Here is a 26,522-nt window from a genome sequence, read left to right on the forward strand (position 1 = left end):
TGATGTCGGGAGCAAATCCGATCTTCACACGTCCCCGATCGGTAAAAGGCTTTGCTTCCGTCCGTGCCGGTGGCGCGGCGACCAGATCGTCCCTCCTCCCGCATGTCGAGTGCGGCTTGTGACGCTGCCGCCTTATCGCTCGCCCAGACTCGTCCCCCATGACTCACTTCTTGCGCAATCACTGTATAGATCCCCTCAATTTGCCGAGCTCATTGAAGGGTAATAATCCATGCCTGGTCTTTTACCTCACTCACGTCAGACGGAGACGGAGTTCTGGTGGCTGGGACGTATGATCTTTAGCAGAGGACGTATACCCCTACTTCTCTGACCGTCTAGCTTATGTCTAGTGGCTTGATAGGCCTGGGCGGCGGCACCGATGGATATCTGACGGTGTTGCGGAATTTACGCCACCATTTTATTCGCACGCACGCCACCCACAAGGTGCCCTAAAAATCAAGGTCAAGCGGCCGACATGTAGTGACCGCACGCTTCTCCGACCTGCGAAGAGACGACAAGCATCATGAAGTCCGCGCATCATAAAGCCTGCGAAGGACATCATGAAGAGGTCGGGGGACATCACCTAGAGCACGCTGGGCGCCCACAACGAGGGCTTCTATCTCCAGGTCTATGTTTGTGACCTAGGTAAGCTAGAGTAGCTGCAATAGCTACCTTCTGACCGGCTACATTGGTTGCCTATCTGCCAGCTATCAGCAGACCGACCTTCTAGCTTCTGCAATAACATAGTCGCTAAGGTATCAGGCGCGGCACGCTGGTCACTTCTCGTAGACTCCGACTGTGAATTCGAGCTCGCCCCTCGCTCCTTATGGGACGGTAAAGTAGCCGCGATCTCACTGAGGCAGAGGGCTCTCCACGCCGCTCACATCGGGCGGTCTTCTGCACGTTCCGTCGTCTTGAGTCGTACCTGCTCAAGCGACTTACTGAAGACCCATCGTCCTGATCTGCGAACGATTCCTATCCCCATGTCGACCGCGTCCACACCAAGATAGCGTGTCAAAATCGCGCTTCAAAGGCGCATGCAATTCTCAAGATACAGTACGTGGTGGGGATGGAAGGAATGCTACAGGAGGCTGGAGATGGGAGGCGAATGGGGAAAGGTCTTGTTGCTTAATGTAAATATCCAAAGTTCTGAGGCGACCAGCTTGTATCGCGATGCGGGTAAGGGTCGCGCATATGCGACGGGAGGGTATTAGAAGTCGAAGGGATAAGTAGACGGCCAAGGGTGCAGGAGAGGACCGTCGAAAGGCCAGTAGGCCGTCGAAGGGCGCGTAGGCCGATATGTACACGGGTGTCAAGCGACAAGCGCAGGTAAGGTTTCTACAAGCGAATGAAATGGGGTGGGAACGAACGAAGGGCATTCCCAGCGATGAGAACGAATGCGTTCCCAGCGATGCCGAGATGGGAATCCAAGAAATCACCCGCCATCTACACGCTGTCTGCGTCCAAGCCCTTCTTGAACATCTGCGCAGTCGTTAGTACATTGTACCCATGCTTCTCATCGCACCGTCCTCCGTTCGCACAGAAAATGACACTCACATCCGAATCGTCCCTCGAGAACTCGACCTGCCGGTGGATGTGCACCGGGAGCTCGTAGTCCTGGCGCATCCCGCCCATGCCGCCCATCCCTCCCAAGCTCATCCCGCCTCCCATGCTCACGGGCATCGGCATCGTCGCCTGGTCGCTGCTGTTCCCGCCCGACGCGCCCGAGAAGCCGGACGTCTTGGTGCGGATGTGCTGCCGCGTGTTGAGCGTGGCGAGCATGGTGTTCATGTACAGCTTCGACGAAGGCATGAGCCCGATGAAGAAGTAGAACGTGCCGGGGAGCGCGAGGAAGAGGACGAGGTTGAGGAGTGCGCAGAGGGAGGTGAGCACGCCGCGGTTGACGGCGTACATGATGAGGTTGTTGAGGACGGCGTTGGTGCTGGGAAAGGAGGGTTAGTAAGGAAGTAAGAGCGAGGAGAAGGGCAAAGGATACGCACGATTGCATGCCAGACTTGAAGCTCTGGAAGGTGAAGCAGAGCGCGATGGTGATGGCGAGGTCGGTCGCGAGCGCCGTCGCTGCTTGCACCGTGGTGATGTCGCGCGTCTCGCCGAGTCGTGTCAATGAAGACAGCTTGGCGGTGGCAACAGTCTGGGCAATGCCAGCAGCTGCAAAGAAAGTCAGTAAAAGCCCGGCGCGCGAAAGGAAAAGCAACTCACAAATGCTAGCCAATGCCAACATCATAATCACGACAGCTGCCCATCTCCTGCCCTTGTCGACTGCGAGAGAAAAGAGGTCAGCGATCATATGAGGCGAGGGAGATGCGCGAACTTACGGCGCCACACTGTGCCCGCGAAGTAAGCCTGTACGACGAAGGCGGACAGATAGGCAGCCAGTAGCTGGGCGGAGTTCTCCCTACAACAAAGTCAGCCAACGCGGCCACAAAGTCTGACAGGTGGTGAACGTACCAAGGGCTATACGTGAATGCCTGGAAGTTCCCGAATTGCTCCACAAAGTAGTAGTACGTCCCGTCGAAGTACCAAGATATTTGCAGCGTCTCCAGGACGAGAAGGATGATGACCAGGCTCTTGACGAAGGGATGGTCATTTGAGTACCTGAGGCGTGGATCAGTCCAGGTGCTTGTCGATATACAATGCGGGACTCACCAGTGGAAGTAGAGCCACGACTGCAAGAGACCGATCCCATAAAGGATCGACATGATAAACATGGACACCAGCCAAAGGCCGTATGTGCTATCGAGCGGGCTAGACATCGCGAAGTATGGGAGGGGGGAGGCGCAGGAGGCGGTGCGACGTAGCGAGGGCGAGTTGGGGCGAAGGGCCTACCTTTCCCCGAGCCCCGCGGGCGTCCTTATAGCTTCGTGAAGTATGCGTGCATGGGAAGGAAGTACAAACGTATCGCTCGAAGAGGCTACCGTCGTTCAGCATGCCAGCATGCGCACAACAACACTCTCCCCATTAGGGTCGCACTACCTGCCTCTTTAGGCAGGGCATACGCGGGCGCGCGCGCCGGGGTCCCGTGGCGCGACATATCGCGGAAAAACGCGACATGCGGGGCTGAGGACAGGAATGGGCACAAGCGGATTACCGGATTTGGGGGTACAACGGTACGTCCCGACTATGCAGCGGCGGGACCGAGGTGGTGCTTGGTTCTGGAAGTTCGAAGGTGGAACTTTGTAAACTTTGTCAGGAGCGTCGGTAGGTTCAGGGAAGGTGGATACGGTGCTCGCGTATCAGCGATCCTCTCGACGAGAGTCATAAGACACGCAGGGGAATACAGTAGCGGGCCATGTCGGGGAGCTTGAGAGATATCGAAGAGTCATCGAGCGCATGGGCAGTTCTCAGCAACAATTCCACTTCCACAAGCAAAGTCTTCGCTGGAGACAGGAAGGTAGGAAGTATGGCTTATTGCACACCAAGGAAGGCCAAAGGGGAGGCTGCTTCCCGAGTGACCTCAGCGGCTGAGTGGAGGAACAGTTCAAGTTGAATGAAACGTGCGCCACGCGCTAGAAGCGGGCGCAGCGCATGGGTCGCACCTGGCTCCCACGCGCGATCGGTCGCGTGCCCTGCATGCGCATCCCCGAATGTTCGTCCGGAACCATCAACCTGGCGCGCTCCGTCTCAAGTGGGTGCCCCTTTGTGCACGAATATGGACAACTGTATGCGAGGGCGGTGCTTCCCGGTTGAGAACAATAGCCACTGCGCTGTTTACGGGCCCTTGGGGTGCAAATCTTTGATGTTACTGCCGAGTCCGGGCCCGCGGCGGACTATAAAGGCAGACGCGAAGACCATCATGCCCCATCCCAAGTACCCACGCTAGACGCCCACATACCCGACTCCCCTTTTTCTTCCCCCCAACTCTCCATCTGCTCAGCCATGCAGTCTGTCACCATCCCCACCAAGGGTATCACGTTCTCCTACCTCGACAGCGGCGTCCCTGCAGACGCAGCCACCGCCGAGACATTCATCGTTATCCACGGTCACAGCTTCAATGCCAGTGCGTATATCTCCCTTCTCGCTCTAGCATGGCTCCTGACTGCGCGATTGGCAGATGTATGGCAGAATGTCATGGCGCAGGCGCCCTCGCACGGGGCCCGCATCATCGCTATCAACCGGCGCAACTACCCTGGCTCGACGGAGTACGATCGCGCTGAGGCGGAGACCTTCGCCAACGGCTCGCTGATTGACCGTGTTGCCCTCATGAAGGAGGAAGGCGCTATCCTCGACTTGATGGTCGACGCCCTTGTGAGCCAGCTTGGCCTGCGCTCTGTCAACGTAGTCGGCTGGTAAGTGCCTTCCCACCTCACATAGCCCGTCCCACTGATCGCTATCGCAGGTCCATGGGCAACGCATTCCTGATGTCCATGATCGCCGCCATCGTTTCCCTCCCTGCTTCCACTGCCCAGCGTTTGCAGGCCGCCGTCAAGACCTTCGTCATGTGGGGTACGTAGCCTCGCCGATCCCCCTTGATCGTCTTTCCTAACCACCGCTCAGATGCCCCCATCACCGCCCTCGGCTTCGAGGGCTACGAGTACAACACGCCGCTTTACGACGAATCCATCCCGCCCGAAGCGCGCGGCTTCGCCTTCGTCAAGTGGGTCTCCAGCTACTTCGTGCACGACCTCGACACCCCCGCGCGCGACCTCGCGCAGCTCAAGGTTTTCGACGCGGACCTCACCCGCCCGCCGACCATCGAGAAGATGGGCGAGAAGATCATGGCGGTCGCGAGCATGCAAGAGAGCCTCGTCGCGGACGTGCCGATCGTGAGCGACGCGTTCCAGCCCGTGCTCGCGGAGATCCGCCGCGCGGCGCTGTTCTCGCCGGCCGTCGCGGCGTGCTGGCCGCAGTCGCGCGTCGTGTACCTGTGGAACTCGAGCAGCTGCTGGAATGTGGTGTGGGCGTCGTGGACGGTCGAGAAGGAGGCGAAGGCCGCAGGCGGCGTCGGCATGCCGTTGAAGTTCAAGATCCTTGAGGGCGGTAACCATATGGTGAGCTTCATTGCTTCCAATGCCTTTCCCCATAGCTGACGTCGCTTCAGTCGCACTGGGACCTCCCCGAAAAGACCATGGCCACCTTCGTCGAAAGCGTCAAGGCGTAAAAAGCCTTGGCAGTCAAGGCTTAGCCCTTGTCTTAACCCGCTCGAAGTGAAGGGTACCTTGGAGCACCGCACAATATCTTATGTATCATACTATATCTCTCCTCTTTCTTCGGCCTATATCTCTCCTCTCTTCGCGTCCTTTTCAGACTCACTGGATCACTGTATCGCTACCTTCCCCGCGTCTTATGCGACGAGATACCCGGCTATCGTAGAGCTTCATTTTAATGGATCTATTCTTCGATTTCTCTGCTTGCACCATGCCCTGAGCTCGCCCTATTCTGCTGTTCACCGAGGTCAAGTTCATTCAGCAATTTCTGGATCGTAAGCCCTAGCGAGGTTCGCGCGCTCCTCATCGTCCGGATGGATGTCGCATATGACCTTCTTCGGGTGGCTATAAGAGGAACATTAGCAAACCTTTTTTTCTCGAATGTACACAGAGTAGGTGCGTTCGCGAGGGAAGGGCGGTCAAGAACAAGCCGTACATAACGTGGAACAGCGAATGCAAAAGCGCCAACACTGACCTCGACAGCCCACTCGTGTACTCCGCCGTCGCCGGGTCAATCGTGATCTCATTGCCCTCCTCATCCCTTCCCTTCCCGATGGTGAGGACGTGGAGCATGCTCGCGATGGCAATGAAGAGCGTCCCCTCGGCCATGTACCGGCCTGGGCATACACTGTAGGTATGTTAGCGTACTGTAAACGATGTACGTCCCGAACGAACGCAATGGTAAAGCAGAAAAGAGGAGGCTCTATCTACGACACTGGAAACCCCCACTCACCGCCTCCCAAACCCAAAATGCCCATCCGGCAGCGGCTCGCCCAATCCTCCTTCGTCCTTCGAGAGGTACCGATCCGGATTGAAGCGCCAGTGGTCGCTGCACACGTTCTCGTCGTGCATCATGGCGTACGCATTGTAGATCACGACGGAGCCCTTCGGAATGAGCATGCCCTCGTAGATGTCGTCCTCGGTCACCTTGTGCGGACCTAGCAGACGCGTGAGCGAGGCCTTAAGGTCGCTGGCAACCAATAGAGTATACTTACCGATGGGAATGACAGGCCAGAACCTAATGAGTAGTGCAGTTCACGCGTGAGCTCATTCGCCTGTACACACAGTACCGCCATAATCGCACCTGAACGTCTCCTGTATAATCCTATCGATATACGGCAGACGCGGCCTGTCAGCAAAGTCTGGCATCCTGTCGGGCCCGACGACGGCGTTGAGCTCCGCCTTCGCCTCCGCCTGCACCTCCGGGTGGTTTACGATGGCGAAGATGAAAATTATGAGACTGTCGAGGGTCTAGCGAGAAGGTCCACGGTTAGCGTATCGAAGCAGGTGTATACTTAGCTATACACCAAGGCGCAGGGCCGGATAGAAAAGACGTACCGTCTCCTGCGCAGCTGTATACACCGCTCCAGAAATTCCTTGAATACCCCTCTCGGTCAGCAGCTTCGGCTCCCCATTCTGCGCGCGGCTTTCCTCCTCTTCGAGAACGGCACGGATGAAGGAAGGTTTCGCGGTACCGGCTTTCTGGAGGACATCGTCAGTAACTGAAGGTGATGCTAGACTGAGGAAATAACATCATCGCAGTGAAGGCTCTCACCATCTCTTCCAGAACGCTGTTATATGGAACTGTGTTCATCAACACCTTCGCATGCTTGTACTTTGCGATGATCGCGGTGGAGCCGGTGGGGTCGCACCAGGTTGGGAGATGGATAACTGTAGGTGGAGCTCAGCAAAGGCGAATCGATTGATATGGTGAGGCTAGTCGGACAGCAAACTCCTTGACGTTCAGACACGCACGCCAAGGGAAAATATCGACGCCCGTCGCTCCTGGGGCACCGCCTTCCGTTGCCGCTTTCGTGATGTCGTCGGTCAGCTTGACATATAGGTCGTCCGCGGACTTGATTTCATAGCCCGTCAAGATGCGAATGGTGATAGCGACGGTAAACCTGGAATTGAGACGCAGGTCAGACGCTTTTCAACGTGATAAAGAGGCGAAAGATTATCGGCCAAGATGCGAAAGAGATACACTTCAAAGAGCAACCTGGACTCACGTGCGAAAGAGCTTATGCCAGTCCTGCGGACTATCCACAAGCTTGCGAACCAGCTTCCGCGCCTCCAAAAGCTGCATGTCTTCGTAGTTGCGACTTTCCGATTTGGAGAAGTGGTTTTGGAATATGCGGCGGTGAATGGGAAACCGCGGGTCGTTCGAGCGCATGAAGGGTAAATTGTCGTGCCAGCCCATTCTGAAAGCGCGTTAGTATCTTCTGGATTGTCATGCTGGGCGGTATGCGCGCAGAGCTTGCGGTTCGCTCACAGTTCGAAGTACGTAAACGGTGGGCGGTCGCTGTAGATCATCCCGCGCTTGTCGAGGAGGTCGACGACCGCCTTGACGCTGTTCAATATAATGATGGACTGCCCAAGCATGTTCAGATGCAGCACATCGGAGTCTTGCAGTACGGTGAACATCAGAGGCGTACTCCAGGCATAGGGAACGGGTGTGCTGACCATACTCCTTGCCCCATTTCTCGAAAGCACGTTCAGCGTTGTACTGGGGCATAACTCCCAGATGGCCGACAAGAGGATATGCAGGAGGGCCTGGAGGCAAACGGTAGCCTCGTGAGTTGGACTGCCGCAGCCATCGCAAGAGTAGATAGAGAGATAGGCCAGCTAGAAGGGCTTGCAAGGCGGTTGATAACATCCTTGCGCTTGCTTGCTGAAGGTCGTTTGCTGAGAAGCAAACGCGGGAGAATCTCGCGTACACCGAGATTCAAGCAGACCAATGACTAGCCTCGCCTATGTGTCTGCGTGCGCCGCGTGACACTCCAGAGAGATGTAACAGACTGTATTGAGTGTTGCGAGATGTGAGCAACCAGGGCGCTGGAATACGGCGCTGAGGCATTTTAGTACGCCAAGCGCCGTTTGTAGCGGAATGGGTGGGCGGCAGAGAAGATCCGAATGGCACGACATGAGCGCAGAAGTCTGTCAATGTATTCAGAGAAGGGCGACATGAAAGATGGACCCAGAAGGCCTGTCGACCGAATATTTTGTTCGGTACGTATAGCCCGGTCCGAGATAACCGGGTCGTACCCCGCATCGTCATACCATGGCTTCCCGCTGGCGTCCATGTCGTGCGCTCACATCCGTCTCTCGTCTGGCTCGAAGTCCAAGGAGAGGCTACGCGACGGCAAGGGACATCGTCAGAATTGTTGAGGTCGGGCCTCGAGATGGTCTGCAGAACGAGAAGGGGACGATTCCCGCGGATGTGAAGGTCTGTACTTGCAGGTCGTCTGAGTAATCTGGAGTGCTAAACCAGGACAAGGTCCAACTCATCGACCGCCTTGGACGAGCAGGGATGAGGATAATTGAGTCTGGAAGCTTCGTGAGCCCAAAGTGGGTCCCACAGGTGCGTTCAAGTGCTTGCATACTTCCACTACATGAACTCACCGACAGTCCACCCAACAACCTGCCTATCCCCCTTACTTTCCTATCTCAACTTCATGCGTATCAGTAGATGGCCTCCTCCGCCGAAGTCCTGAATTACATCGAGCGCCTCCCGGGCGTCCGCTACCCTGTTCTCATCCCCAACCAGAAAGGCCTCGAGACCCTCGTCCAGCTCATGGCGAAGAACGAACAACAAGACATGCTCATAACGGACGTCAAGGACGACTCCCCACACCCCGTGCCGACAGACGAGATCGCCGTTTTCACCGCCGCCACGGACGCCTTCAACAAGGCGAATACCAATGCTACGGTTGCTGAGTCGCTGGACCGTCTAGCGCCCGTGATACGACACGCGCTCGACCTCGGCCTGCGCGTGCGCGGATACGTGAGCGTGGTGATTGCTTGTCCGTATAGCGGGCGGGTGGACGCGCGCCAGGTGCGCGACGTCGCGAAAGCGCTGGTGGACATGGGGTGCTATGAGATCAGCTTGGGCGACACGGTCGGTCAGGGAACGCCCTGGCAAGTCACTTCCATGATTGAAGAGGTGTCGAAGGACGTGAACGTCGACAAGCTGGCGGTATGTGTAGTCTCTGTTACTTTCGTGAGCCGCTAGCTGACGTACAATCCGCCGTTAGGGACATGTATGTTGTCAAAGCGCGGCTTCGCAGAGGCAACTCTGACCTCCCGATAGTTCCATGACACCTTCGGCATGGCAATTGCCAATGTCTTCGCAGCATTATCTGCAGGCGTGCGCACCATCGACTCGTCCATAGGCGGACTCGGCGGATGCCCGTATTCCCCAGGTGCGACGGGGAACGTTGCCACGGAGGACGTCGTCTACGCCCTCAAGTCTTCCCCATACAGCATTGATGGTGCGTAGTCCTGGGGTTTCACGCATCATCGTCCTCTTCCATGTCGTGCTGCATGTTGCTCATATTGTATCCCCTCTGCGTCCGCGCATCGCGGAATTCATCGCTGCGCCACGCTGACTCCGTATCCAGGCAATCCCGACCTAGACGCCCTCGTTGACATCGGGTACTGGATCAGCGCACAGCTCGGGCGCGAGAACGCAAGCCGGGTAGGCAACGCCATTCGGTCGAGGAGATTAAGGGACAACATGAAGAAGGAGAGGGCCAAACTATAGTTCAACGTTCAACCTGTAATCATGCAGTCAACATCGTGATTGGGATATAAGAAGATCTGATACGCAGGCCATCGAGATTGTGTGTCGCCATCCGCGCGAGGAGCTGGCTTGTGAGGTGGTAAGAGCTGAGTTGCAAGGTCACGGTGGTATCAACGAAGAAAAGAATATTGCTGAAAAGGAAAGTTGAGAAAAAGACCGCTCATCTTAATCAGATCTGCCCCGGAGAGGCTCGAACTCTCGATCTTGTGATTGGGTACAATTGTTGTAACAGTCACACGCCTTAACCATCTGGGCCACGGGGCAGGTGCTTGGGCACTTGCAATGCCTCACCACAACGCGTCGCTTGGCACAAAGCTCGGCCGCTCCCAGTGTTTTGCAACTCGTCAAGCTTGACTTCATCAACCGTTGACTCAAACATACCGCTCCAGTATTCGACACGAATATGCACCTATCGTCAAATGAGCTTCGACCCCGAGAGCATCCCCAACCTTTCTGCGAGAGCGTCCCGACGTCCCGTCCGGACCGCCTGTATTGCTTCTCGTGATGACACTTGCCCTCTTCTCTCCTTCACCATCCCTTATAATACGCTCGAAGCACTCCCGTGATGCAGCGAAGTACGGTATGCAGTCACTGAGAATACCGCCGTGTGCTTTATAAAGCGTCAACGCTGTCCTTCGACGTCGAGGACGACATTTGTGCCCAGGAGTCATGCTGTTGCTCAGCCTCGCCTTTACTACCCTCTGGTCGCTCGTACTTCCCGTATTGGGGGAGACATGTACGCTGTCACCGCTTGGGGAAGGCTACGACGACACTGAGCAGGTTGGTACACGTATCGACTTTTTCGCACTCCCTACTGACCGCCTCGTTAGATCGAGTCCGCGGTAGCCAGTTGCGGACAAAATGGCAATATAGTCTTCGAAGAGGGGGTGTTCAATGTCACTAGGTCAACTAATATCTTAGCTGGCGCTAACCGGAGGATCGCTGATGTCGCCATCTCGAAAGGAAGATGATGTGGGATCTACAATCCACTTCAATTGACCTTCGCGGCTGGCTCAGCGTACGTCCAGCGCTACCCTCGCTTTCGAGCACATTGACCAGGACGATCCTCAGTTCACCCCCGATGTGGACTACTGGCTCAACGCGTCTAACACGTATCGCGTCGTCTTCATTCAGGTAATCCTAGCCTTGCCCATGTAGTCATTCCCAGTCGCTGACCTGCAGCCAGTCCCAGGCCTCATGGTTCGTCCTCACCGGCTCTAACTTCACTGTCGATGCGCACGGCACCGGCGGCATCCTCGGAAACGGCCAGACGTGGTGGTCCTACTTCGCCAATCGTACCCGTGAGGTGACTTCTGTGCTTCTTATCTCACCCGCTTCCCTTCTGACTTACATGTCCTTGGCGTAGGATGGCGATGGACGCCCCATCTCGTTCACACTCTGGCAGGCCAACAATGCCACCATCCGCGACTTTACCGTTGACAGTCCGCCTTTTTGGTGCAACACAGTCGCCGAATCCGAGAACGTTCTGTACGACGGCATGAAGTGTAACGCGACAAACCAGGATCCTGACTGGGCAGGCCAAAAGTAAGGTCATCGTTCAGCTCACGCTCGCGTCTGTTGACGAATCATTCAAATACCAGCATCGTGCCCAACACGGACGGTAAGTCGATTCTATCCTATGCGTGCGCCGGGCATCCTGACCTTTCGAAGGTATCAATACCTTCCGCGCCGACAAAGTAACGCTGCGTAACTGGGACGTGACTTGCGGCGACGACTGTCTCGCGATTAAGGGCAACTCGACGAACATATTCGCCGAGAACGTGATGTGTCGAGGAGGGAATGGTATTGCATTCGGCTCTCTTGGCCAATATGCGAATTTGGTGCGCATGGAGAAGATGCGCAAGAAGGGCGTCAGACTGATTTCATGGACAGACGGACAACGTGGAGAACGTCGTTCTGGATGGGATTACGGTGGGTGGCCAACGCGACGAACTTGGAGAGCACTGGATTAACTCAAGTGGCCCCCGTAGTTTGAGCGCCTCAACGCCGAAGTGCAGCCAAATATGAAGAATGGTGTACGCCAATCGTGGCAGCACCAAGCGACCGAGTCTCAACTTTCATAGGTATACTTCAAGTCATGGACGGGAACCAAGAGTGGCGACCCTCCGACGGAAGGCGGAGGCGGCACTGGTAAGTCCTCCTTCGTTTGCGGGTTCTCGCCCACTCAATGGGGACACGCAGGCAATGTCACCGGGGTTGTCGCACGAAATGTCGTACTCGACCAAAATGACCTCCCTATTCACGTCTATCAAACCAACGGAGGTCACTCGTAAGCGAGTGCCTTCTTCCTCGACGAAGCATTGATATATTGCGCTTAGCGGGGACGACCCGTCAACCCTCATGTTCAGCAACCTGACCTTCCAGAACTGGACCGGCACGGCGACGGGCAGGACATGTCAGTCACGGGGGCTTCTTAATCTTGCTGCCGTCGAACGCTTACCTTCGTCGTAGTGGTCAACCTGGACTGCAGCCCTGCCGTGGGCTGCGCGAACATCACCTTCGAGAACTTCGATGTTGCTTCTCAGGGCGACCCGGAGTACCTCTGTGCCAACGTCGACGAGCTAGAGGGCCTGCCAGGTCAGTGCTCAGACCTTTCAGCAGGCTTCCATCGCGCGTCTCCCGCGCGACGAACATAATAAGCTTACCTTCCTTCGCAGCAGAATGCAGTTCTGAATAGGTCAGCTTGCGTGGCAGGCTTACGCACCCGTACCATGATCTGTACCAGCCTCACTTCCACTGAATGCATGCAACGAGGACGAGGTGAAGGTTATATACGGAGACAATTAGAGTGTGAGAAGGTGGACCTGCCGGTAACATGCAGCGCCGTCTCGGTGGCTTCTTGCCCCCGCCATTGTTGACTAATGGGGTAATCGGCCGACAGAGTCTATTGACAACGAATCAGCCTGCTTCCCCGCCGAAGCAGCAACCCATTCATCCCATCGTGTCGACAATGTGCGCGACTCGTGGGCGGCCGCCGACTGCTTGGACCCGCTGAACTGTGCATTTAAGTCCGATGGCTGAGCGTTTCCTTAGAGCAAACCGCCCTTCCTCTCTCTTCCCCGAACCGTCTGTCCCACTCGACTGCCCACTCTCTCCATCTTTCTACCACTGCACAGGATGGCCGGGTTCATGTATGGGCATGGGTGGCCTGCTAACGGCGGTAATCCCTACCATTACCCGTCGCCTGCGGCTCATCCACCATATCACGCTCGACGCCACCGCCGCTCGCTCTCTCTTATGCATCTTCCCGCTGAGCTGTTGAACATCATACTGCTCAATGCGCACCCCATGGCCATTCTTGCCGTTCGAAAGGTAAGTGCGGTGTCTGCATGCAGCGCCTATCTCATCTCATTGACATTCATATTCAGACCTGCCGCACCCTCTATCGCGTATCCAAGGATGTGGCCTTGTGGAAAGACATCCTTAGGAGGCTTTGCTTCGCGAACGACATCAGCTTCTGCTCGTATCCTGTCGATTGCATGTCCCTCGCCCAACTCGAAGGCGCTGCCACGGCCATGAGCCGTATCTTACGAGTGGCGGAACGTAAGTCTAAGGATGCAAGCGATACAGACACATTCCTGCGACCCCGCGGCGTTCAGAAACTGGCACTCTGCCCTCGCAAGGGCGTGTTTCACAAGATTGCCCTAGCCGCTGGCGGTCGCTACTTGTTCGGAGCTACCGAGGACACTGTCTATCTCTACGACCTTTGCGACCTCCAGCGTCTGCGCTACCGCTCCACGCCTCGTTGCGTCGCCTCTTACCGATTACCCGGCGGCAAGGGGAGGATTCAGACGGTCAAGACGTGGCCCACACCTGATAATCAAGGCATCGAGGTCATGGTCGAGAACGAGACGTGAGTAAGATATTCCACGCCGGATGCTGTTGACCAGACCTTGCAGCTACGTGCCCGAGGATCATGTTGTTATCGTTGTGCTTGCGATCAACCCTCTGAGCAGAAATCCATCCTTCCGCATGGTGGGACGGTACGAAGAGGATAGCAGTCGCTTCCATTCGCGAGTAAACGACTTCATATGGATCTCCGACGACATACCCAACGAGAAAGCGATTGTCCTCTGGAATTTCCGCAACGGCAGGTTCACACGGTGGCACTTGGGGCGCATACTAGATACCGTACGTCGAAGCTTTCTCTTATCCATACAGTTTCTGACTTTTCTCATAGGTGGTGGCCTCGCGTGATACAGTCGTATCTTTCTCTGACGATCACCTGAAGTCATACGCAGATTTCTTGCAGCTGCGCCGCAATCCTGCGGACGACAGAGGACCCATTCCGGGATATCAGTGCATGCTCAGACAGACCGCTGGAAAGATCTCCAGCGACGGCGTCGACCGGGTCTGGTCATACGGCTACTACGGCACCGGCAGGCAAGGACCGGCGTTCTTCTCTTTCGCGACCCAAGACGATCTGCTTTACACTCACCGAGTTTTGGACGCTGGCACGGCCACCGGATCTGACAGAAACCACTGGCCATCAAAGCAGCTCTATCGCTCTGATATCAGCGGCTACTGGATGAAAGCCCCACTTAAGGCGTCTGAACAGGACGGGCTCCTTGCCTTCTTCTGGGAGTGGAAACGCAGCGGTTCATACCGTTTCGAGCTCGAGAATAAGCCAGAGAACTGGGACGGTGCCTGCTGGTTCTACGTTATCTCCCGCCATTTAGATGAACAGGGATACTCTGTTGCATACAACGTCGGACTGCACCAATGCGGTCGCGGTGAGGATGGCATCTTCGAGTTCGACCCAATTTCGGGCAGATTTTGCTTGTATGACCAAGATCATCAGCACCTCATTGTTAAAGACTTCATCAATACTCCTGGACGGCGCGCCTGTAAGTTGTGACATTTTCGTCAATACCTAAAGCTGACCATGCGCCAGAGTCCGTAGGGTGAGGTCGGTGGATTTTGCGACGGGCGCACAAGATCTGCCCGTGATCAGATGCTGCATCGAGACCTTATGGCTTGCGAATGTGCCATGCCTTCATGATATGATTATGACCATATGAAATTATGTGCTTTTTTCCCTTGACCCTTATGATTGTGGTCGAACTTGTCAAGTTGAACTGTCAACGGCAACTTCCGATGAGATCGTGATATGTCACGTGGCAAAGTTCGGATTTTTATGACGTATTTTTCTGTGCCTTTGCCTTTCCCTGAAGCGAGGCCTTGAAATGCACTCTATCCCTTTCCTCCCTTGAAGTCCCAGTTGATCGCACTGACACATCCACTACCTCTTCGCTGCTTCCAGGCGAGATGATTGACCGGTTCTCGATTGTCACTTTGATCTTCTTCATCCTATCGGTCACTTTCGTCATCTACCCTTGGTCTTTCTATGTCCACCTTCCCTATTTTGGGCGCAGAAAGATTCCAGTAAATCTCAACACTGCCCCCATACTGGCCATAGCGATACTATGGGCGGCACAGTGCATCGGCGCCACCGACATCCGCAACGGCATTGTGGGCACGGACGGGCTGAAGCCGTACAACGTCCTCATCCTCTTCATCACCCTTGCGTATATGTCCATCACACTTGACGCGACAGGGCTTCTCAAAGCCGTAGCGTTTTGGGTCAGCAACAAGGGTGGAACGAGCGGACCGCGCCTCTACATGTACTTCTACGCCATGCTCACTCTGCTCACTGTCTTCATCGGCAATGACCCGGTCATATTGTCTGGGACGGTTTTCCTGCTCTACTATACGCAGGCGAACGACCTCGAGCCCCTCCCATGGTTGATGTCCGAGTTTACTGCTGCGAATACGGCAAGCATGGTCTTGTTCTTGGGCAATCCGACGAACGTGGTCATCTGCGAAGGTAAGCCTATCCAGCTCTAAAGACGTACAACCATCTGACACTTCACCAGGTTTTGGCGTGAACAACGTCGCATTTACCGTATACACAATTCTGCCATTTGTGGCGTGCTGCGTCTGCGGCCTGGTGGCTCTAGGGTTCCAATTTCGCCACCCGAAGCACATCCCAAGGAGGCTGCAGCGTCAGGACTACCTCGACCCAAGGGACGTTCTTCATGATCCCATAGGGGCCTGCGTCGGCAGCTTCATCTTTGGCGCCTGTCTCGTCGTGATCATCGTCGTCAGCTTCTTCCACATCGACGTCTGGAAGATCAGCCTTCCATTCGCACTGGCCAAACTCGCCTTCGATATTTTCTGGGATCACCGTCGCTACGTACAGGGCCAGTTCACGAATGGGCCAGAAAGCGATCCGACGGACGACCCACAATTTGGCAACAACCAGCCCAGCGCGTCCAACGGTGCATCAAGGGGGACGGAAGAGGAAGCCAAGGCCGCTCACGTATATCCTCCAAGAGCCATCGACAAGAAGGAAGGCGCGCTTCAGGAAACGGAAGTCACTGCGCCTAAGACGAGCTCAGCTGCAAAGCGCCCGCTGCTTCCCGCTAAGGTCGTGGCGTCTCTGGCTCGCGTACGTCAACAATGGGCATGCCATTTCCCAACGCTCGCCACCGCATTACCGCGCCTACCTCTCGCACTTGGTAAGACCCCGCTCATCCATTGCGTATCATCCTGTACTCATCTTCGCCAGTCCCCTTCGCATTTTCCCAATTCATCCTCATCGAAGGCCTCGCCCGCCGCGGCTGGATTGACGTCTTCGCCACCTGGTATCTCCGCGCCACCCACGGCGCCCTCCACCCCACCATCTGGCTCATCGGCGTCCTCGGCATCGTCCTCTGCAACTGCGCCGGCACGAACATCGGTGCGACCATCCTTCTTGCTAAGGTCCTTCGCGCCGCGCCTGGCGTATCACCGCCCACGCTCCGCGCAGCGGCCATCGCGCTCGCGGTCGGGAGCAACATTGGTGCAGTCGGGGCGACCTTTTGCGCAAGCTTGGCGGGGCTTTTGTGGGCGGGAATCTTGAGGCAGAGGGGGGTGGTCGTGCGACAGCGGACGTTCGCCTACTGGAATCTCCTACCCTTGCTCGTCATGGCGGGAGTAGGACTTGGTGTAGTCTCCGCGGAGATGGCGGTACTGTACAGGAAGTGAAGGGTCACGACGATAGGACAGCGATACAAGGACAAGGCGACATTGCATAGACTCCGACTCACCATATACGATACTTCACGAACAAGCGATGAATAGCGGTGGCGACTCTCTTAACCCAATCCCGATTGTTCTCTCAGTAATGGTAAGTACATGATTAGTCCGTGGTAGCAATGCACAGCATCGGCAAAGATAGTATCTACAGTAGGCAGGCGTAAGGACAGGACGGAGGTGGTAGGCGTTTAGAAGTTCTCTGAACGTCAGGTCAATAAACGGACGACACGCGATGGCGAACAAGTACATACCCTTTCCGAAGAAGAACCGCGTGCCGTCTGGCTGCGAGTACTTGTTCGACATCTGGTGCAGCTGCCTCGAGAGTACAGGCGGACCGCAGAAGAACTGTAGAGCAACCGTCAGTGACAACTTCTACAACGCCGACGAGAATACATACCACACCGACATCCGTCTCCGGGTGCTTCTCGACGATGGAGCCGAAGACGCGGTCCCAGTTGGGGCGACCGAAGTGGGTCGGCGCGCGCAGGGAGGTGATGGCATCCTTCTCTGCGCCGACATCCTGGACGATGATGTTGTTGATCTGGTCCTCCTTAATCTTGCCGGTAAGGTAGATGTTGATCTCGATGCGGTTCTGCGTGTCCTGCTCCTCGATGGCGTGGAGAAGCGAGTGGAACCACTCCGCCTGCGAGAAGTCACGTATGACCCAGGTGAAGTAGACCTACGGACAAGTCAGCAACCGACAGTATGGCAGGCAAGGCATGGGTAAGCTTACCTTGGACAGACGCGTCGGCTTCGAGTTGTTGAAGTTGTTCATGCGGTACCAGATGGTCTTCAGGATCGAGGCGAACGGCGTAACACCGATACCACCACCGACCAGAAGGATGGCTTCATACTTAGAGAAGTCCTCAGACGCGCTACCGAACGGACCGTCGACCATAACACGAGGGAGAGCCTTGTTGAGCGGGGGCGCAGTGTTCGTGCCGATGAGCTTGCCAGTGACGGGGGTGTCACCCTTGCCTTTCTTCTCGAAGTCGCAGCCGCAGACACGGGCGAGCTCGCGCGTGAAGTCGCCGACGATACGGATGTGGACGGAGATGTAGTCCTCCTCCGGCGCGCTGGTGAGCGTAAAGGGATGCCACTGGAAGTAGGAGACCTCGGGGCACGACAGGAAGATGTACTGGCCGGCGCGAGTCTGGAAGGATGTCAGCGAAGGTGGCATGATGATAGATACTAAAACGTACCGTAGTCTTCTCCTTCTTGATCTGCAACTCCATAACGTCATTGGGGTGCTGGATGACCTTGTGGATGTAGGTGCGGTGACGAGAGCGGACTTCACGGAGGATACGCTCGAAGATCCAGACGACACCACCAGCGAGCCAGTAGCGCTGTAGTAGTTATTAGTGAGAGGTTCTTGTGTCGGAGCAGGTTACTTACCCAGAAGACGCCGACGACGTTGTACGAGCAGAACGGCGGACGGTCAGGCTGGATCATGCAGAACATGCCGTGCAGCTGCCAGTTGATGAAGAAGACGATGAAGAGGTGGTGCGTGTACCAGAAGCGGTTGAAGTGGGCACGGCGGCGCTTCTCCATCGCGAACCAGACCATGACACCGAGCGCGGCCCACATGATCCAGCCAGTCGCACCGGGACCGGTCGCGAAGTTGGCCATAAGGAAGGCGACGATACGCTGACCGGTCGTCTTCGCGTCCGTGTCGATCATGGCAAGGTTAGCGAAGTTAACCATGTGCGCGGCGGTGTGAACGGCAGAGAAGAAGACGATGGACCAGGCGACGGCTTTGTGGAACGTGATGTTCTTGTCGAAGGGGATGAAGTCGTTCAAGGGGGTGCGTCGCAGGAGGGAGATAAAGTTGCGGCAGACGGGGAAGAGGATGAAAATCACGTCGACGTGAAGGACCAGGGCCGCCGAACGAGCAATGGCTGAAGTATTCGTCAGTACGAACACGGAGGAGGATGGGGGAACACATACTGAAGCCATACCCGAAGAGGGAACGTGCGGTAACCAGGTTGTCCTTCAGCTGGTAGTGCAAGAAGCCGAAAACCGTGACAATGATGTGGAGGAGAATGAAGACACCGAAGAAGATCTGGCGTCCACCCTCGTTAATCATCCAGACGTTCATCCTTTGCCGCCAGCCCTCGATCTTGGGCATGGGCGCTGCGCCTCCAGTAGTCGTGCGCTGGATACCCTGCAGACGCCAGCGCTCGGTCTTGTTGCGCTGCAGATGGCTGGGCTCATTGGCCGAGTACGTGTTCGCCATGTCGACATGCTGGTCGAGGTGCGCCGGTCTACCTCTGTCCGAGAAATCGAGCCCAGAAAGATACTTGTTGAGGACCTTCGCCATCTCTGCACACGGGTAAGGAGAGAACGCTCTGCGTCGGGTAAAAGGAAGGACGAAGGGACCAAGCCTGCTGGTCTATGGCCACGAGCAGAGGAGGGGTGAAGGGAGAGAGAGGGCAAGGAACAAAACGGCCGGCGCCCTTTTGATGTCGCCTGTTTCTGGCTGTCCGTTTCTCTGGGTCGCCCGCGTTGCCAAGGTCACTATCCTTTCTACCACATCACCATCAACTTCCCCCCGAGGTCTCGCGAGGCCTGGGCCATCCTCGTCTGCGACGGTGGACACGGACAATGCGCTTCATCGGCAGCCGCTGCGCCGTTGCGAGTGCGTAAATTCAGGAGTCTCGCAAGACGTCGACACGACACGGGTAGAGTCTATCCGCGGTCCTCACTAAATGCAAGTTCCAAGTTTGGCGATCGAAAGAACACCTCCACAGCCGACTCGTCAATCCGAAAAGTAGCAAGTCGAAAGCAACGCCGAAGATGATGATCCCGACGGAAGTTGGCACGACGGTCAAGCTTCTCCTCAAATGGCAATTTAGGCGGCCGTTTCACGTGTTGAACACCCACAATCCAATGAACCAAAGACAATGTACCCATTAATAGACTCTACATTGCTTTACACCTATCCATCACTACAACCCATTTTAGCCCATTTATTGATGGAGTCCATCGTTCCTACTACCATTGAGATATTAAGGGCAGAAAGTGAGAGTGTAGTCTGCGTCGAGAGTCAGCCATCTGTACAAGCCCTGGTCGGAATACACTTACCAGCCCTCTTGGAAGCGTCGCAGTACCAGAGAGCAGTACCGCTGGGCTCGTCGTAGGCGTACGCGTACGAGTTCGGGCAGTTCGACTTGAAGTAGTTGTACGACGACGATCCCGAGGACGGGCAATCCTGGGGGCCACCAGACCACTGGCCACTGCAGCACGCCGGCGAGTTCGACGGGTTCGGGTCGACGAGGCACGCGGACTTGCAGCCCACGGGGAAGCCCGAGGAATCGAAGGGGCCCTTGAGGTTGTCCGGGCAGTTGGGGCCAAGGTCCACGGGGCAGTCCGCGACGGGGCAGCCCACGTTGTTGGTGATACGCATGGGCAGGTTGTACCCGTCGACGAGGGAGACATCGTAGTTGTCGAGGCCTTGGCCGTCGCCGAGCGTCCACTCCGCCACGGTGGCGGGGGGCACGCCGGTACCCGTGTTGCGGTCGCACTCGAGGCCGCCATTGCAGCCGCCGTCGAGGCACGAATTAGGGCCCGGGTTGCTGGAGAAGTCGCAGTTGCGACGCGCCTACATATTGTGTAAGCCTCGCTATGACGGTGCGGCGGAAGCGAACTGACCCAGATACGACCCGCGGTCCAGTTGTCGGGAACGTTGAAGGTCACCTTCGACCAGGCGGGAGCCTCCCAGCCGGTCGAGTGGTCGGGAACGGCAGAGCCGGCGTGAAGGTCGGTGAACATAGCCGGCCAGATGGTGAACGGGCAGGCGTTGTAGACCTGCGCATCGTCAGTATGCTGCTCCCGGCATCGCCACGGCTGCTCCAGCTCACCGTGAAGGTACGGGCCGACGCCATCGCCGCGAGGGCGAGGGCAGAGGTGACTTGGAAGAACATCTTTGACGAAATGAGGTAGCTTGTTAGGCTGGAAGGAAGAGTGTGCTGCTCTTGCTTGGGGCTTTCCCTGCCACCCATCCGCCTTTTATACCCTGCCTCAGCCTCTAGAATTGGTTCGCACAGGAACTTGAGAGAACCTGCAAGGTGCCTGAGCGCATCGTCCGCGCTTCACGAGGTCCTATAGATTGACAGTCTCGATCATGTGCGGATGGATGGATTGGCGCCCGCGACGCGCTGTGCCCTTGCCGCTGCGAGCCGATGCAGATCGCTGACGATCACAAGCGCCTCTGCTCTATCGTCCGCCCAGAGGCCACCTATGACGGTCACGGCGGCCCTGCGGGAGGCACCGAGGAATTGAGCGTCGACGAAACGGGTCCGCACCAGGTTGCGGGCGCACGACGAACATGCGAGGCGTGTTCCAATGTGTATGAAGGAACCGGGGAGGAACTTCCTCGAGGAAGGGAACTCGAGCAGGCTCGACCAGGTGACACTTGTTGATCCGAGCTTGCAGGCATGATCTAGCCAAACAGATGTCATCAAGACCGATACACTAGACTCGAGTAAGGGATAACTGGGGCTGTCCCGGTGGTCAGATTTCCCATCAGAATGCTGGTCGAAACAGGACTCACGGAAAGATAACCCTACCGTCCACCTCGGCAGGTACCGCTTCTACATCTACAGCGCGAGTCCAACAAACATCAATCCCGCTATACCCGCCAGTAGATGTACCAATACGTCCGCCACTGCCGCTGCTCTATTCGTCGCCGAGTTCTCATTAGATGCTGAAGCTGAGGCTGAGATACAGCAGATGTCAGCGCTCCGAGCGGACGTCGAAAGAGCGGGACCGAGCTCTTACATGATGCCCCACCACTGCTCGCGGTTTGCGAAGGCGAACCGGAAGTCGCGCTGCTTGTGCTGCTATTGGAGCCCGATCTAGGCGAGACGATTGAGCTAGGCGCGCATGTAACAGGACCGCCGCCTCCTTACGGGCAAAAGACTAGGGTGTAGTCTGCGTTCAATGAGGAGTCACACGTAAACAGCGCTGTCCCGGATGACTCGTCGTACGCGTACGCGTACGAGTTGGGGCAGTTGCCCTTGAAATAGTCGTAATATGCGACGCCTATAGAAGGCCCGGTGGTTTAGCGGAGACATATATAGATAGCAAGGCGGGGAGGAGGAGGAATGCACACCGGAGGAGGGGCATGTATCCGCGGTGGAGTAGCTGCCGGAGCAGCAGTTCGGGGAGTCGGCTGGTGACGTGAAGGCAGGTGAGCGTGATGGAACGGAGGTCTTTCGGCACGGCCTACCTTGGTTCGTATCGATCTGGCAGGATGATTTGCATCCTAGGGTAGCGCCGCTGCTGTTCGAGGGACCCTTCAGAGCATCTGGACCTGTGCAACTGCGTTGACCGGTGCTGTACGCGGACATGCCAAGGAGGACGCACAGGATGGGTTGAGATCAGTATAACAACCAGCTTCTGGGCAGTTCTGATTGTTCGTGATGCTCATTGGAAGGTCGAAGCCGTCGACGAGAGATACTGCCGCCGCTGAGCTTCAGTACGAACCCATGTCAGATTGACCACAGCTCACCATCGTAGAAGTCACGATTTCCATCTCCCTGCAGTGTCCATTCCGCGACGGAGCACGGTGGCACGCCCTGAGATGGATGAATGGTGTACGCATGAAGATTCAAACCCATTCATCTCACCGTCCCCGTGCGATTATCGCAGAGCAATCCACCGTTACACCCGCCAGTCAAGCAGGTCGAAGGATCACTAGAACCAGAGCTAAAGTCGCAGTCGCGGCGACCCTGCGTAAGCCAGCACGTTCAGGAAAGCTAGCATTAAGGTGGACCAGAATAGCTGACCCAGATTCGACCCGCTTTCCAGTTGTCCGGGACGTCAAAGGTGACGGAGCTGCCAGGAGCAGCCTCCCATCTAGTCATAAGCGTCAGCGTGGGCGTATATTCATGAATATGATCGTCCTACCCAGTTGGTTGGTTGGGGACCGCTGTGCCGACGTTGAGGTCGGTGTATAACTACGTGGCTCAGCGTGGGACCAAAGCAAGAGACGTTTCGACGTACGGCTGGCCTGATCACTGTGAGTAAAAGGATCAGGAGTGAATTTCCTGTGACGTGCACTGACCATATAGTGAAAGAGCATGAACTAAGAACATCAGAGAAGTCTGCAAAGTTGATTGATGGCTACGAGAATACAGACTTACTTCGTCTTGATTGGGGTCGCGTCATGATATGGTCAGGCTGTAAGAATTCCCAGAGATACGCTACTTACGACGGTGAACTTGCGTGCATGGGTCTGAAGAAGCCAAACCTGCGACGTCGTCAACAGGAGGAGACTAGTCGTGAAGCTGGATCGTGGTGTCATGGTTGATGAGCGCGGTCAAGGGTAGAGCTTGCATTCTTGTAGTGCTGCGCTGACCTCAGTACACGTGTCTGAGTACCATAGCCACAACATGAGGCGGGGACATGAGGCGAAGGTGGGCGAACTTCCAAGAAAAGACGGCAACCAAGAAAAGCGCACAGGGCGTCATAGGAGGATCCTTGGCGATACTCGGCTGCTTAAAAGTTCCTTGCATAGCATTGGCATTTTCTTCGCCTACTTGGCTGGGCTCCCGTCCAGGGTCCGCTCAGTAAACGAGCAAACCGGGCAACGCACATGAGAGTCGAAGACAAACCGTGGGAAGCCCGACCATAAACCGTCGGCACATCCGGGCCGTCACAAACTTTAGGAGGCAAACTCTCGTGTGATGGCCATGGATCGCATCCGCGCGCCGATCCTCGGCGTCTGTGGCGAGCTTGAGAGTTCATTTCCTTGTTTCTGTACATCCACTACCAGCGAGGGGCGTGTATAGCTCTTCGGCTCGGTTCCCCTCAGGTTCTGCAGCAAGATCGGTACGACGCATTTGCACCTCGACAATCAGCGCCTACGGTCGTCGATTACCATGGACTATATTCTAGAACGTCGAGCGGTAGCGCAGCAAGTCATCTGCTCAGGGCGGGCACCGACATTAGCGGATACCTTGCTCTCTTGGAAGATCGCTGTCTTATGGACGCTGGGCGACCTCGTCGACTTCGCCGCGCGGAAGGCTGCCGACGTGGGACTCCGATCGCCCACCGAACTCGCTCTTCCGCTTCATGGCTATGGTGGTCTCTGGCTGCTGGGAAACGGCGAGCAGATGCGCTTCCTTGCTGCTTTAAGGGTGGCTGCCGCAGGGCATATAGCGACGGGGCTTGCGCTCTCCGGCGACGACGGCCTGTTCACGCACAACACACTTCTGGTCGCCCACAACTCTATAGACTACCCTCGCATGCGCTCTGCTGTTGAGTTGACCAGTCAAGACACCCATGTGCTCGCCAACGCATCCATACCCAACGGAACCAGAAAGCTGGACCTCATACACTCAGGTGCGCAGGATACCTTGCAATCTATATCGCTGTCACAGTCTGATATACTCGTGAAGGAATGGGTTTTGTTGATGTGTGGCTGGATGAATCTGCCGTCGTCTTGCCGTCAACCGATGGGCTCGTCACCACACTGTCCGTGCAGCCTGGGGCTCTGGCGGTACCGAACCTTGTAGCCGCGCCGGGTAAGCGTGGAACGACCACTATGCACGCGACTACTCTGACTCGGTTTAGGCGGGAATGTCACTCATCATCAGAACTACAGCTTCGAAAAGCTGCCTACGATGGGGCCCGCAGTACTTGACGTCGCGGTCTTCGATGCACAACACGCTATCCGCGCTCCTTTGAGCTCCGATCCTCAGCCGGTCATATACTACGCCGAGTTCACTCCTTCTCAGCTTGTCTTCTTACTCTCCGTGATCGCAATATTCCTATATGGGCTGATTTGCATGGCGCAGAAGATCTTCAAGCTCGCCTGTTCGCTCTCCGCTTCGCTCGCGCTCACGGCACAAGCCCTTATCTATTGGCTCTTTAGCCTCGACTATCTCGCTCCCTTACATCGAACTACTATCGTTTCTCGGCAACGCGCAGTCTGTCGCCTCCTTGCCTCCGCTTCCGCAGGCTCTCTTGGTGACCTATCGCGCACGTCTTCCGCATTATCCAGCTCTACGTCCGACACGTCCAGCGTCCCATCGATCCGACGCACTTCTTTCGATGTCGACCCCGACGCTTACGTGCTCAGGCTCCTCGACTTCGAACTGTTGCCCTTCCACGGCGAAGATTTGATTGTGGCACCCCTTGTAGCAGGCGATTGCACGCCCGTCATCGTTCAAGGCGATGGTGAGTCAGCCTTCATCTGCCATGTCGATGGGGCTAAGCGTTGTGCTAGGTGACGATGAACGTGCTAGCGACATTGGTTGCACTGGTAAGCACCAGTTTAGCCTGCAGTAAAATGCAATCACTGAAGTACTGCCTGATAGCCGAAGCTATCCTCGCAAGCGATTCGCGTAAGAAGAATATGGTAACCTCGCAGAGCCAGGAGAAGGCGCCACAGCTCTCGATTCTCGCGACGGATGTTTGCGTCGGTAGGTCTTCTCTGTTATCCGAGCGTGTCAACGCGCCACCATGCTGAGTTTGCTGTAGCGGATAACCCTGTTATCCAGCCGACAACTGCCGCCATGCTGGCATTCGAGCAAGACGCCTTTCAGAAATCGCCCAAACTGAGCCTGTTTGAGCGCTTCAGCGTTCCGAGCATTCCGACCAAAGCAAGAGGCGCTCTTCCGTGGTCGCTGAGGCGGAGGTACAGCGTGAAAGAAGGTGCTCCGGCGCCCCTGGACTCGTCGCGGGCGAAGGGCGAACGCTTCGGCAGGTTGCGGGCGTTGTTGAAGTTCGGTGACGGTCCGGGGTCGGAAGAGCGTGACGACTATACAAGAGAAGGTGTGGAGTAAATGTTCCTGTGGTCCATGGGCTCGGCGCTGACTGTGCGTGTAGGCGATGCTGCTAGGGCGCGGGGTGGAGGGACTGGATATGGTCAGGCGCCGGGGTGGGGATCTCTTGAACTCCACATACGTGCAGCATGAGGACGGCCAGTCTTCCCCGAATGGGACTGAGATTCGAGTATTCAGTGACGAACAAAGGGTACGAACGGGTTCTGCGGAGGCCTCTACATGTACACACTATCTACTACCTGTTCTCAGCACACACTAGAGAGAGGTCACCTAGGCCTATAGAGTTTATATGGGTTCCGGGATGAATGGGAATTATTTCAGACGCTTCTACGGTTACAGCATTCCGGGGTGAAAAGGGGGTGGCTATGGCAGTCATCGGAGCACAACTCGAAGAAAAGTCTGCATCGTCTAGCCCGGGCAATTTGCTGGCAATTGGAAAGGCGTGGGCACGGATGTCATATGAAGGCCACTTGGCAAGAGGCAAGCAAATCCGGCTATCGGGTTGCTTGGCCTGCGCGCATGTACAGTGAGGCCGGAGGTGATGTCCCTCGATGACCTCAGTCTGCAGTTGTTCATGATGGACAACACGATGTGTAGCAACGGGTGCGACGCCGCGCAATTCGTTCAACGGTGACCACAGCGGCCGAATAGAAGGGCCTCGTTCGCGGCGCTCTCACAAACGCTCTTCCTCCGTGTGCGGGCCAGCGCATCCCGCATGAAGATTTCCAGCTGCTGCGCTGCAACAGCGCGGTCACAGCCATCTAAATCATCACGTGTACCCCATTTTCAATGCAAATTTGCCAATTTCCAAGCCATCCGTATGCCAGATTAGGCAATAAAGCGTGACGGATTCCGCAAATTTTGATTTCGAGGAACCCGCCGTTA

At 56.3% G+C, this 26,522-nt stretch overlaps 10 protein-coding genes and 1 non-coding gene across 11 annotated transcripts; 5 read left to right on the forward strand and 6 right to left on the reverse strand.

Moving 5' to 3' along the window:
* Window positions 1–1,004: 1,004 nt before the first annotated feature.
* On the reverse strand, window positions 1,005–2,938 carry SCHCODRAFT_02628678 (uncharacterized protein). The gene is made up of 7 exons (XM_003030950.2): window positions 2,665–2,938; window positions 2,467–2,613; window positions 2,334–2,413; window positions 2,218–2,277; window positions 1,998–2,166; window positions 1,555–1,939; window positions 1,005–1,479 (listed from the first exon to the last, which is right to left on the reverse strand). Exons 1-7 carry the CDS (start codon window positions 2,769–2,771, stop codon window positions 1,444–1,446), a joined length of 984 nt encoding a protein of 327 aa, XP_003030996.1. The 5' UTR covers window positions 2,772–2,938; the 3' UTR covers window positions 1,005–1,443.
* A 956-nt stretch (window positions 2,939–3,894) lies between these two features.
* Window positions 3,895–5,116, forward strand: SCHCODRAFT_02702111 (alpha/beta-hydrolase; the record flags this gene model as incomplete). The annotated part of the gene is made up of 5 exons (XM_003031361.2): window positions 3,895–4,015; window positions 4,070–4,304; window positions 4,355–4,461; window positions 4,513–5,006; window positions 5,057–5,116. 5 exons carry the CDS (start codon window positions 3,895–3,897, stop codon window positions 5,114–5,116), a joined length of 1,017 nt encoding a protein of 338 aa, XP_003031407.1.
* Window positions 5,117–5,159: 43 nt separating this feature from the next.
* On the reverse strand, window positions 5,160–7,586 carry SCHCODRAFT_02735179 (cytochrome P450; the record flags this gene model as incomplete). The annotated part of the gene is made up of 10 exons (XM_003030949.2): window positions 5,160–5,507; window positions 5,638–5,790; window positions 5,896–6,100; window positions 6,158–6,180; window positions 6,247–6,413; window positions 6,501–6,644; window positions 6,718–6,833; window positions 6,918–7,066; window positions 7,172–7,363; window positions 7,435–7,586. 10 exons carry the CDS (start codon window positions 7,584–7,586, stop codon window positions 5,417–5,419), a joined length of 1,392 nt encoding a protein of 463 aa, XP_003030995.1. The 3' UTR covers window positions 5,160–5,416.
* Window positions 7,587–8,133: 547 nt separating this feature from the next.
* On the forward strand, window positions 8,134–9,781 carry SCHCODRAFT_02689521 (aldolase; the record flags this gene model as incomplete). The annotated part of the gene is made up of 7 exons (XM_050346816.1): window positions 8,134–8,171; window positions 8,283–8,388; window positions 8,440–8,523; window positions 8,632–9,138; window positions 9,197–9,202; window positions 9,253–9,433; window positions 9,563–9,781. 7 exons carry the CDS (start codon window positions 8,134–8,136, stop codon window positions 9,703–9,705), a joined length of 1,065 nt encoding a protein of 354 aa, XP_050199589.1. The 3' UTR covers window positions 9,706–9,781.
* A 138-nt stretch (window positions 9,782–9,919) lies between these two features.
* Window positions 9,920–10,008, reverse strand: SCHCODRAFT_t137. The gene has a single exon. It is a non-coding gene; the product is annotated as a tRNA-Asn (tRNA).
* Window positions 10,009–10,413: 405 nt separating this feature from the next.
* SCHCODRAFT_0235495 (glycoside hydrolase family 28 protein) lies at window positions 10,414–14,668 on the forward strand (the record flags this gene model as incomplete). The annotated part of the gene is made up of 21 exons (XM_003031359.1): window positions 10,414–10,524; window positions 10,575–10,648; window positions 10,773–10,878; window positions 10,931–11,050; window positions 11,111–11,289; window positions 11,346–11,365; window positions 11,416–11,585; window positions 11,638–11,676; window positions 11,829–11,895; window positions 11,947–12,034; window positions 12,084–12,160; window positions 12,217–12,342; window positions 12,491–12,531; window positions 12,587–12,717; window positions 12,882–13,077; window positions 13,134–13,308; window positions 13,414–13,618; window positions 13,665–13,896; window positions 13,946–14,498; window positions 14,539–14,612; window positions 14,660–14,668. 21 exons carry the CDS (start codon window positions 10,414–10,416, stop codon window positions 14,666–14,668), a joined length of 2,793 nt encoding a protein of 930 aa, XP_003031405.1.
* Window positions 14,669–14,938: 270 nt separating this feature from the next.
* Window positions 14,939–16,794, forward strand: SCHCODRAFT_02580854 (uncharacterized protein; the record flags this gene model as incomplete). The annotated part of the gene is made up of 3 exons (XM_003031358.2): window positions 14,939–15,592; window positions 15,642–16,286; window positions 16,337–16,794. The coding sequence occupies exons 1-3, from the start codon at window positions 15,034–15,036 to the stop codon at window positions 16,792–16,794; spliced, it is 1,662 nt and encodes a 553-aa protein (XP_003031404.1). The 5' UTR covers window positions 14,939–15,033.
* Window positions 16,795–16,897: 103 nt separating this feature from the next.
* Window positions 16,898–19,265, reverse strand: SCHCODRAFT_01038608 (uncharacterized protein). Its single transcript, XM_003030948.2, has 7 exons — window positions 18,793–19,265; window positions 18,241–18,743; window positions 18,048–18,191; window positions 17,579–17,998; window positions 17,243–17,524; window positions 17,097–17,190; window positions 16,898–17,044 (listed from the first exon to the last, which is right to left on the reverse strand). The coding sequence occupies exons 1-7, from the start codon at window positions 19,079–19,081 to the stop codon at window positions 17,034–17,036; spliced, it is 1,743 nt and encodes a 580-aa protein (XP_003030994.1). The 5' UTR covers window positions 19,082–19,265; the 3' UTR covers window positions 16,898–17,033.
* Window positions 19,266–19,695: 430 nt separating this feature from the next.
* SCHCODRAFT_02628713 (Osmotin, thaumatin-like protein) lies at window positions 19,696–21,196 on the reverse strand. The gene is made up of 4 exons (XM_003030947.2): window positions 20,706–21,196; window positions 20,497–20,652; window positions 19,930–20,446; window positions 19,696–19,879 (listed from the first exon to the last, which is right to left on the reverse strand). The coding sequence occupies exons 1-4, from the start codon at window positions 20,766–20,768 to the stop codon at window positions 19,854–19,856; spliced, it is 762 nt and encodes a 253-aa protein (XP_003030993.1). The 5' UTR covers window positions 20,769–21,196; the 3' UTR covers window positions 19,696–19,853.
* An 86-nt stretch (window positions 21,197–21,282) lies between these two features.
* SCHCODRAFT_02628717 (Osmotin, thaumatin-like protein) lies at window positions 21,283–23,439 on the reverse strand. Its single transcript, XM_050345484.1, has 15 exons — window positions 23,060–23,439; window positions 22,992–22,996; window positions 22,908–22,933; window positions 22,884–22,885; window positions 22,756–22,805; window positions 22,635–22,704; window positions 22,476–22,577; window positions 22,358–22,424; window positions 22,213–22,305; window positions 22,076–22,159; window positions 21,959–22,018; window positions 21,756–21,888; window positions 21,625–21,701; window positions 21,398–21,562; window positions 21,283–21,345 (listed from the first exon to the last, which is right to left on the reverse strand). Exons 1-14 carry the CDS (start codon window positions 23,150–23,152, stop codon window positions 21,444–21,446), a joined length of 981 nt encoding a protein of 326 aa, XP_050199590.1. The 5' UTR covers window positions 23,153–23,439; the 3' UTR covers window positions 21,283–21,345; window positions 21,398–21,443.
* Window positions 23,440–23,542: 103 nt separating this feature from the next.
* Window positions 23,543–25,973, forward strand: SCHCODRAFT_02628721 (uncharacterized protein). The gene is made up of 7 exons (XM_050345485.1): window positions 23,543–24,192; window positions 24,249–24,374; window positions 24,424–25,029; window positions 25,079–25,114; window positions 25,170–25,274; window positions 25,333–25,626; window positions 25,681–25,973. Exons 1-7 carry the CDS (start codon window positions 23,730–23,732, stop codon window positions 25,767–25,769), a joined length of 1,719 nt encoding a protein of 572 aa, XP_050199591.1. The 5' UTR covers window positions 23,543–23,729; the 3' UTR covers window positions 25,770–25,973.
* Window positions 25,974–26,522: the final 549 nt, after the last annotated feature.

This window comes from Schizophyllum commune (assembly GCF_000143185.2).
Source record: "Schizophyllum commune H4-8 unplaced genomic scaffold SCHCOscaffold_7, whole genome shotgun sequence".
Classification (NCBI taxonomy): Eukaryota; Fungi; Basidiomycota; class Agaricomycetes; order Agaricales; family Schizophyllaceae; genus Schizophyllum; species Schizophyllum commune.

What these genes read in the sequence shown, in the direction of transcription:
- SCHCODRAFT_02628717 (XM_050345484.1), bottom strand. Translation starts at nt 23,152, where the DNA reads ATGACACCACGATCCAGCTTCACGACTAGTCTCCTCCTGTTGACGACG. An exon ending in GTCCCCAACCAACCAACTGG is followed by an intron (nt 22,705 to 22,755) that starts GTAGGACGATCA and finishes GCTTATGACTAG; the next exon opens with ATGGGAGGCTGCTCCTGGCA. An exon ending in CCAGATCGATACGAACCAAG is followed by an intron (nt 22,019 to 22,075) that starts GTAGGCCGTGCC and finishes TCACGTCACCAG; the next exon opens with CCGACTCCCCGAACTGCTGC.
- SCHCODRAFT_01038608 (XM_003030948.2), bottom strand. Translation starts at nt 19,081, where the DNA reads ATGGCGAACACGTACTCGGCCAATGAGCCCAGCCATCTGCAGCGCAAC. An exon ending in TCAAGAAGGAGAAGACTACG is followed by an intron (nt 17,999 to 18,047) that starts GTACGTTTTAGT and finishes ACATCCTTCCAG; the next exon opens with ACTCGCGCCGGCCAGTACAT. An exon ending in AGCCGACGCGTCTGTCCAAG is followed by an intron (nt 17,525 to 17,578) that starts GTAAGCTTACCC and finishes ACTTGTCCGTAG; the next exon opens with GTCTACTTCACCTGGGTCAT.
- SCHCODRAFT_02628721 (XM_050345485.1), top strand. Translation starts at nt 23,730, where the DNA reads ATGGACTATATTCTAGAACGTCGAGCGGTAGCGCAGCAAGTCATCTGC. An exon ending in GAACCTTGTAGCCGCGCCGG is followed by an intron (nt 24,375 to 24,423) that starts GTAAGCGTGGAA and finishes GACTCGGTTTAG; the next exon opens with GCGGGAATGTCACTCATCAT. An exon ending in TGACGACTATACAAGAGAAG is followed by an intron (nt 25,627 to 25,680) that starts GTGTGGAGTAAA and finishes CTGTGCGTGTAG; the next exon opens with GCGATGCTGCTAGGGCGCGG.
- SCHCODRAFT_02628678 (XM_003030950.2), bottom strand. Translation starts at nt 2,771, where the DNA reads ATGTCTAGCCCGCTCGATAGCACATACGGCCTTTGGCTGGTGTCCATG. An exon ending in GCATTCACGTATAGCCCTTG is followed by an intron (nt 2,414 to 2,466) that starts GTACGTTCACCA and finishes ACTTTGTTGTAG; the next exon opens with GGAGAACTCCGCCCAGCTAC. An exon ending in TTCAAGTCTGGCATGCAATC is followed by an intron (nt 1,940 to 1,997) that starts GTGCGTATCCTT and finishes CTCCTTTCCCAG; the next exon opens with CACCAACGCCGTCCTCAACA.
- SCHCODRAFT_02628713 (XM_003030947.2), bottom strand. Translation starts at nt 20,768, where the DNA reads ATGTTCTTCCAAGTCACCTCTGCCCTCGCCCTCGCGGCGATGGCGTCG. An exon ending in CGTCGGCCCGTACCTTCACG is followed by an intron (nt 20,653 to 20,705) that starts GTGAGCTGGAGC and finishes GACGATGCGCAG; the next exon opens with GTCTACAACGCCTGCCCGTT. An exon ending in GGACCGCGGGTCGTATCTGG is followed by an intron (nt 20,447 to 20,496) that starts GTCAGTTCGCTT and finishes CACAATATGTAG; the next exon opens with GCGCGTCGCAACTGCGACTT.